This window comes from Aegilops tauschii, chromosome 2 (genome assembly GCF_002575655.3).
Source record: "Aegilops tauschii subsp. strangulata cultivar AL8/78 chromosome 2, Aet v6.0, whole genome shotgun sequence".
Taxonomy (NCBI): Eukaryota; Viridiplantae; Streptophyta; class Magnoliopsida; order Poales; family Poaceae; genus Aegilops; species Aegilops tauschii.
Window position 1 is genome coordinate 415,154,943 of NC_053036.3, and position 9,202 is coordinate 415,164,144.

The 9,202-nt window shown below is 49.6% G+C and overlaps 1 protein-coding gene across 1 annotated transcript; it reads left to right on the forward strand.

The window, feature by feature from the left end:
- Window positions 1-1,800: 1,800 nt before the first annotated feature.
- Window positions 1,801-4,641, forward strand: LOC109767465 (nuclear poly(A) polymerase 2-like). The gene is made up of 2 exons (XM_020326225.2): window positions 1,801-1,934; window positions 3,210-4,641. Exons 1-2 carry the CDS (start codon window positions 1,807-1,809, stop codon window positions 4,639-4,641), a joined length of 1,560 nt encoding a protein of 519 aa, XP_020181814.2. The 5' UTR covers window positions 1,801-1,806.
- Window positions 4,642-9,202: the final 4,561 nt, after the last annotated feature.

The window sequence follows — 9,202 nt, forward strand, 5'->3', positions numbered from 1 at the left end:
GTGCTAAACACGGAGGTGCCATACGTTCGGTACTTGGATCGGTTGGATCATGAAGACGTTCGACTACATCAACCGCTTTAATCTAACGCTTCTGCTTTCGGTCTAGGAGGGTACGTGGACACACTCTCCCCTCTCGTTGCTATGCATCTCCTAGATAGATCTTGTGTCATCGTAGGAAATTTTTTGAAATTGCATGATACGTTCCCCAACACCGCTCCACCCGCTCGGACGCATCGCTCTTCGTCTATCACCAGGGCTCCGACACAGCCTACTTGTTGTTCTATGTCGACGACATCATCCTGACGGCATGCACGGCTGGTCTTCTCAGTCAGCTCACTGCTCGTCTTCGCGCTGAATTCGCCATCAAGGACTTGGGTCCTTTGCACTACTTCCTCGGAGTTGAGGTGGTGCGCCGTCTGGATGGCTTCTTTCTTCATCAGCGGAAGTACGCTCATGAGCTCCTGGATCGTGCTGGCATGCTTAACTGCAAGCCCGCCGCTACGCCTATTGATACAAAGGCCAAGCTCTCTGCCACGGATGGTTCTCCCGCTTCGGATGCTGCATTCTACCGGTCTATCATTGGTGCTCTCCAGTACCTCACTCTGACTCGACCGGAGATCCAGTATGCCGTGCAGCAGGTGTGTCCTCATATGCATGCTCCTCGGGACGTTCACTGGGCTGTTGTCAAGCGGATACTCCGCTATGTCTGTGGCAGTATGGATCTTGGCGCCACGCTCCACGCCTCCGCCCTCACCGCCTACTCCGATGCAGACTGGGCGGGCTGTCCTGACACTCGTCGCTCATCCTCGGGCTATTGTGTCTTCCTTGGACCCTCACTTATCTCGTGGTCGTCCAAGCGGCAGCCTACGGTCTCTTGTTCCAGTGCTGAGGCTGAGTATCGAGCGGTGGCCAACGTCGTCGCCGAGTGTTCGTAGCTTCGCCAGCTGCTTCAGGAGCTCTCTTGTCCTGTGGATCGTGCTACGATGGTCTACTGCGACAATGTGTCGGCGGTCTACCTCTCCGCCAACCCGGTACATCATCGTCGGACCAAGCATATTGAGTTGGATATCCATTTTGTTCGGGAACAGGTGGTACACGTTCCTACTTCCCAACAATTTACAGATATTATGACCAAGGGCTTGCCTACGACGTCATTTGAGGAGTTCTGGTCCAGTCTTTGCGTCAGCAGCGGTGCCGCTTCGACTGCGGGGGGAGGGGGATGTTGAGTATATATGTTGTGCATATCTATGTATTGGGCCCACCTCTTAGTTCCTTGTATAGTTCAGGTCGTGGCCCACCTTTGTACATCATATATACGTGCCTTTGCACATGAGCAATACTTCGTGCAATTAATACATCATACAAATCTGATGTTGTCTCTACAAAAAACCCATTTACAACGTAAAATTACATTGATTGTGTGCATTTCAAAATAGCGGGCAAACGAAACAGGTCATTCATTTCATTTCACAAATCCTTCCACAAAATAGGGTTTCGCTTCACAAATCCATGTGGCTGCTAAACGAGGAAATTAGATTTGGAATCCAAACCCCACCAAATCAAATCCTTTGCGGAACGTGTTTTCGTTTCATTCCTACCAAATGCAAACGAGTTGTTGCCGGAAACGGCTTAGGACTGCAACGAACGCTGCAATCGCACGCGTTTCTTTTACTGGAATCCGAGTTCGACTACAATGCCGTCTCCCTTTCCCATCAATCATCTCACCACGCAGATAAAAGCAAGACCTCTCTCCATCTTCGTTCAAGTCGATTGATTTAGTTCTGGCATACTAGCAGCCCACAAACAATGGCGTCCCCGATTTTCCTGGTTGGCCCGACGCCGGCGGAGCAGGAGAGCAGGGCGCAGCTCGAGAAGCACCTGCGTGAAGCTGGCCTACACAAGAGCGCTGAGGAGACGGCTGCCCGCGAGGATGTGTTGAGCGCACTACTAGGAAAAGGCCTGCTAGTGGCGCACCTATTTTGGCTACTAATGGCGCACTATAGGTGCGCCACTAGCATCACGCCATTAGAATTTAATACTAATGGCGTACCCCTGGTGCGCCATTAGTATACCAGATACTAATGGCGTACCAGGGAGTGCGCCATTAGTATATCACACGGTGCGCCATTAGTATACCAGATACTATCTGACTTAGTAATGGCGCACCACTAACAACTTTTTTTTTCAAATTTTTTTTTCGTTTTTTCTAATCTCGGGTCACTATGGCTTAATCTCAAGTCAAATCCAACCCCAGCACCACCTCACTTAACAGGCACTTGTTGATATATCTATCATATCAATCCTATCAAACCTTGTTGATGTCTAGGACTTTGTTCATGTTCATGAGTATGATGAAATTTTGAAAAATATTTCAAACTTCCCGGTCATATTACGTATCATTTTTTGAAAAAAATTCCAAACAAAATAGTTCGAAACCAATTTTTTTTACTACTAGTGGCGCACCTAGCAAATGGTGCGCCACTAGTAAGTTTGAATTTTTTTTTCCATTTTTTCCCTCTAGATCTTAAAAGCCCCGTAACTTTTTTTCTGTTTGGTTTTTGAGGATTTTGAAAATGTTTGACGGGGTTCCCCGGTTAAATTTGATGTAACTTTTCGAGTAGATGATTTTTCATATAAAAAACTTTTTAATCCGAGTTCGTATGCAAAAGTTATGCCCATTTTACAAATTCCACAGAGATTTTGCAAATAAAGTCGAAATTCATATTTGTAAATTTTCCCAACAAATAGACCACATATCACATGGGAAACTTATTTTCTTTTATTTTTTTAAACTGAAAAGGCGGTCCACGGGGGGTGCATCCTGTGGAATTTTTGGGCCAAGTTGGTAATGACGCACCATGGGAGTGGTGCGCCACTACTAGTTGAACTAGTAATGGCGCACCACACACGGTGCGCCATTACTAGTTTTGAAAAAAAAATTAAAAAAAAATTACTAGTGGCGCACCGTGGATGTGGTGCGCCATTACTAGTTTAACTAGTAATGGCGCACTATTCACTGGTGCGCCATTACTAGTTTTGAAAAAAAATTAAAAAAATTGTTACTAGTGGCGCATCGTGGATGTGGTGCGCCATTAGTATTTGGACACTAATGACGCACCAACACATGATGCGCCATTAGTATATAATAGTGGCGCACCACATATGTGATGCGCCATTAATGTTCATATTATCTATAGCCCTTTTCATAGCAGTGGCGAGCTCCACGGCATCTTCAACTGCTGGGTGAAGCGGCTCACGACTCAGCGAGAGTACCCCGATGGCATGGCTGAGCATGCAACCGCCCTGCTGCTCCCCTTCGGTTCCTACCGCCTCGGCGTCCATGGCCGCGGCTCCGACATCGACGCCCTTGTTGTCGGGCCCGCCTATGTTGACCGCCACCACGACTTCTTCGACGTGCTTGGCTGCGTGCTGGCCGAGACCGAGGCGGTGACGGAGCTGCAGCTGGTTTCCGGTGCGTACGTGCCGGTCATCAAGATGAGGTTCCGCGGCGTGCAGGTGGACCTCCTCTACGCCAGCGTCTGCCTCGACCTGGACCTGCGCGGCCGCTCCGTGCTCTGCGGCCTGGACATGGCCACCGTCCGCAGCCTCAACGGCGTCCGCGTCGCCGACGAGATCCTGCGGCTGGTCCCGGACGCCGGCGCCTTCCGCACGAAGCTGCGCTGCGTGAAGCATTGGGCCAAGGCGAGGGGCATCTACTCCAACGCCATGGGCTTCGTCGGCGGCGTGGGGTGGGCCATCCTCGTGGCGCGCGTGTGCCAGCTCTACCCCAACGCCGCGCCCAGCATGCTGGTGCCGCGCTTCTTCCGGATCTTCTCGCAGTGGAAGTGGCCCAACCCGGTGATGCTGCGGGAGATCGAGCACGACGACGACGGCGGCGAGATGCCGCTTGGGCTCCCCGTGTGGGACCCGAGGAGGAACCCCCGCGACGGGAGCCACCTCATGCCCGTCATCACGCCGGCATACCCCTGCATGAACTCTAGCTACAACATCTCCCGCGCCACCCTGCGAACCATGACAGCGGAGTTCGAGGCGGCGCACAAGGTTTGCCAGGAGATCGCCGTGGCCGGCGCGTGGGACGCGCTGTTCAGGCCGTTCGATTTCTTCAAGGCGTACAAGAGCTACCTGCGGGTGGACGTGAAGGTGGCCAGCGGGGAGGAGGATCTGCGGGAGTGGAAGGGGTGGGTGGAGTCGCGGCTGAGGCAGCTGGTGGTCAGGGTCGAGATGGCCACGGCCGGCATGCTGCTCTGCCATCCGCACCCGCACGCCTACGCCGATGATGATGATCGGCGGCGCGTGTCCTTCTTCGTGAGACTGTCCAAGCCAGCACCGTCGCCACAGCAACCGCAGCAGCCGCCGCAGTTCGACCTTCGCCTGACGACGCAGGAGTTCAAGGACGAGGTGTACACGTACGCGTTCTGGAGGCCTGGCATGGAGCTGAACGTCTCGCACACCCGAAGGAAGGACCTGCCGCCCTATGTGCTGGAGCAGATTATCTCCACTGATCGTCTCAAGAGGAAGCGCTCCGACGATGATTCCGGCAACCCCGAGTCGAGCCCGACCGTCAAGAGGGCGGCGGCGGCAGCAGGCAGAATCGGGTCTTCATCAGAGAGCGAGACTTGAAAGAGAAATGACATCCTCCTCTACTGGCAGCAGCACACAGGTAGCACTGATGATTCAGGAAAAGGCACCATGATTTGTTGTAGCTAAGCTAGAGCGGCGCCCACTTGATCAAGGGAAAAGAGCTATAATCAGGCAGAGGCAGTGCTCAAGTAGTCAAGTGTACTGCGGAAATAACTGTTATTGATTAATCTCTACTTTTAATGTCTGAGTTGGTTGAATAGTATCCACGGTTTATTTTTGTCCCATCACTTTCAACCGTTTTATTTCGCTGGTTTTTTCATCCCCTCCCCCACCCCACCGGTTTAGTTTCGCATCACCCTCACACACAACAAAATAAATCTGAACGGATCAGAACTTTCCATACTGACGCAAATTATTTAGTAATATCTTTATGTGAAAGAATCAATCACGATCAATCTCTAAAGATCAAATCTAAATTAATTACCTTAAATCGCTCACTCACATTAATTAGGAAACAAATAACCAATTTTGAGAAATCTCATTATTAAAGCATTTATGTACCTACTTAATTTGTAATGAAATATTATCTCATTATTAAAGTATTTATGTACCTATTTAATTTGTAATCGAATATTATCCAATGGCAGCAACAAAAAAATGCAGACGCCTCATCTCACTTCTATCATCCTGGCCTACCGCTCGAAGAGTCCGAGCGCCGCCGCCACCACGTAGCCTCGTGCCCTACCCCATCCCGGATTCCTCCCTCTCCCTCGCTCTCTATCTCTCGTGCACGCTCACGCAGGGGATGGGCCCGCTCGGCCGCTCCCCTCAGGCTGCCATCATCCTCCTTGGCATCATGTCGTCAGCACCTTCGCTAGGTATCGAGGGTTTCAAGAGCTCGGTCTGATCCGGCGTTGTCCGGCTAAGAGTCGTGGTCGCCTTTGCCTCTGTCACATCGAGCATCACTGTGACCATGGTCGCCCAGATCGTGTAGACCATCGTCGATGGTGGCCTCTCTATCACTATGGCGCACTGATTCCCCATGTATCCGCCGCATTTGAGGATCTCCTCTCGCAAGGACACAGGAGTCGACTCATTGTTGAGGACGGACGGTCGCTGCCACGAGGTGAGAGATGCCTCATCCTGTAAGGAGGTGGGCGACGTCGCCGCCATTCGTCACGAACCGACATGGATGCCGCTTCCGCTGTGTTGGCATGCTTCTCCTGGATCAATAACGAATATCAGCTCTGCCGAGGTAAGGCTTTCTAAATTCTAATAAACCTTTCTCAATTAGATCGGCTTATTAGGTTTGTAGTAGTGATGTACATCAGGTTTGCGGGCGACGATGGTTTATATCTGCTGGATTCCTATAATCGCTTACCTGCAGACCTTGCGCTATATATTACACCAGGCACGCAATCTAAAAGTGGATGAGAATTTCTGCACGATCCTCAGATTCCTTGAGATTGCACTGACGTACATACTCTCCATGATAATGAAGGAGAGAACATCGTTTAATTAATAGTAACAAGACACAATCATCAACTGTGAAAAATAGCATGTGTAAGATATATATGCACCGCTTTGCTAGCTCCAATAAATCTATTGATTGCTCATGCTGCTTCAAATGGGTTGTTACGAAAACATGAAAAGTACTTTAAAATTATTCTAAGTTGTATGACACCCAATAAATATATTGATTAGTCCTGCAGCTTCACTAACTAGTGATGCTCTTTCTTCCAAGTTTTCACTTTTCATTAGGGCCTTATATAAGGTTGATTGACTGGCGGTATGCTTGCTCTGGTCCCGAGAAAGAGGATGAACAAAGAATGATGATCGATTGCTGCTACTGCACTGTATATCTTGTGAATTGGCAAGTAGTACAGAGTACAAACTGTATAATGTTTGCCTCAAAATAAAAGATTGTACAACCCATACAATTTGTCATATATAAATTATACTCTTTCGTGCTAAATTTTATTGCTGCTATTTGCAGATGAAGTGGATACTACGAGTGTGTTACCATACGATACTGTGGGCATACGATAAAAAAGAAAGTATCAGTGCAGTAACCACATTGCGGACATTTTTGTTGCTTACCACCATTCGTTGGGCTTCTCTATTAGCAAGAAGTCAATTTGTCAGTGGAGACATAGCTGCAAGGATGCAGTATTTCAACTTTGAGGTTATTTAAACTTTTGGATTTCGAATTACAGTTGCCATCAGCAAACAGGTATGCTCTTGTACTAATGTCTGTCAGTTATCTGTAGAACTTTGTAATTAAATTTGTTTGATATTCTGATTTGGACAATTGGATTTAGGGAGAACCCACTTTGATTACTTTTCACCATTGGATTTACATCGTATCGCCATAGGACCATACGAGAAGACCACAGTGGAGACAGACTAGGTCTCGTCACCCTCCTCTGACCCTCCTGCCTCAAGACCATCACTTGTCTTGTGCATCAACGTGTTTATAATTTTTTTTGTTTCCGATTACATGGAGTGGCAAAGATGAATTTACAATGAAGTTTCACATTTATTTATTTATTTTATGCATATAATTAATAATGTTTTCGGTTGTATAACCCATGATAAGAACAGTCAAATTATATATAACCCATAAAACCGGAACATACTTCTCTGATGTGAATACATTCTTCTTCATTAAATGCTAAAAGCCGCACTTATGTGATCTTCAGTAAGTAAGTAGTTCCCGGTCAGTACACCATGGCAGTTATCATGTTGAAAATTGTTCGCACATTAATATTGAACATTACCTACACAAAGCTTGTCCAAATTTCTATACAAAATGGTATGTCCTTTCTCTCTACCATTCCCTTTTCTGCAGAACAGGGCTACTAGGTTTCACACCCTCCCTTATCCCATCCTGCCTTCGTCCTGTGCTCCTGGGTTCCACCCCATGGTGATACAGACCATTATAGGTAATGCAGAATTTCCTTGCGGTTAGTAATGGGTGCGACAAGGCGCAAAAAAGAAAAAGAAGTAATGGGTGCGGCAACTACCTTTGAGTGTTTACCATTCTCCGGTCTACACATATGGCATTTGCTAATTAACTATATTCTTTTTCTTCCTTGAATAGTGCATGTGAGAACTGTTTCGTTTTTAAAGCAGACAATATGCCATCTTTCGCAGTACATGAGGACCATTTCATTGATTTCCTAAAGTTGAAAGTAAAAACGTCAAATGATGGTAAAGCGAGAAGATAAAGTTTGGGATTTGACAATAATACTAGATTAAGGGCGGATGAAGAGATAGAGGTAAAATTTGGTCCCATAGAGAAAAGACCCCGCTCGAGTGCCGCTCCTGGCGGCACCAGGGCGCCAAACCTAGCCGCGAGAGGATAGGCCAAATGAAGCGGCCTGCCGCCACTGCCGCTGGCGCTTGCGTGGCGGCGGCGGGGTACCCATACATCGTTCTGACAACAGTGCTGGGAGCTCGTGGCGGCAGCCCCGAGGTTGGTCACAACGCTGGTCTGGTCGGTTGACGGCAGATGCGGCGGTCCCCTTCGGCTGCGTGGGCGACAACGAGGCAACCGGGAGATGGGTGTCCTTCTTCATGTTGCTTGGGGAGCGGCTTTGGGGCGCCTCGACGGCATCTGCCAGGGATGGCATGGTGGTCGGTGGCGCTCCGGCGGCTACTTGCCACCCACTCCAAGGGTGGGGTTGCGGCTGCTGCGGGTTCCTCAGGCTTCGTTTCGGCAGCTCTGCTCTGCGGGATGGGGCGGGGTGGTGGCCCCCTTCAGGCTTGGTGCGACGAATATGGCCATCTTGCTAGCCCGGCGTGGTTGTGGCATGGTGGAGGCTGCTGGAGCGGTGGCCCCGGATTTGGTGTTAGCGGCTTTGGCTGGGGGGAGGGGGTGGTGCATGCGTCTAGACGTGGTGCATCGTGGGATCCCATGACAAGTTCATTGTCGGCCTCGGCAGGATGGGGTTTGTTTGTTGTGCCGGTGTGAGTAGTTGATGGTTGAGTATCTCTGGGAGAAATCCTATGTTTGGCCTTTGCCGGGTTCGGTGACAGTGATGCCCGTGGGCGTCGTGCACTTTCTTGGAAGCGTTGTTGCTATGTGGTGCTCCTCTCGGCCCATCCCCGCGGCCTTGTCTCCGGAGGGAAAGCTCAGATCCTCAGGATCGGGCGACAAAGGGGCCTTCACGTCTTCTTCCTTCTTTGGGGCATCGTCTCAGAGTCGGCCACTACCCGGAGACTGGTGGATGATGGCATGTTCGCTGCATGCTTTGCAGCATCTTCGCCGTGTAGTTTGTTGAGGCAACCATTTCGGGGCGATGGTGTTTGTTTGGCAACGATGATGGAGTCGAGAGGAGCTTCGTTCGTGGCTCGGGCTTCACTAGTCAGATCTTCTCGACGTGTCCGAGGTGCTCTTTCGCTGGTTGTTTGGTTGTTTGAAGTCAAAGCTGCAGCACCGCAAGTCCTGCACATTTCCCTTGTGATGCTCGTCGTCAGAGTCAGAGTTGTCAGTTGTTTGCGCGTGTGGCCTTCTGTTGGCATGTGTCATCATGGTTTCGGTGCAGTTGCTTGCGGGGTTGGCTTCGATGATGAAGGTCTATGGTGAATTTGGAGT

Excerpts from the sequence above, each read along its gene's own strand:
- LOC109767465 (XM_020326225.2), top strand. The coding sequence starts at position 1,807 with ATGGCGTCCCCGATTTTCCTGGTTGGCCCGACGCCGGCGGAGCAGGAG. Across the intron at positions 1,935-3,209 it reads ACGGCTGCCCGCGAGGATGT|CAGTGGCGAGCTCCACGGCA; the intron begins GTTGAGCGCACT and ends CCCTTTTCATAG.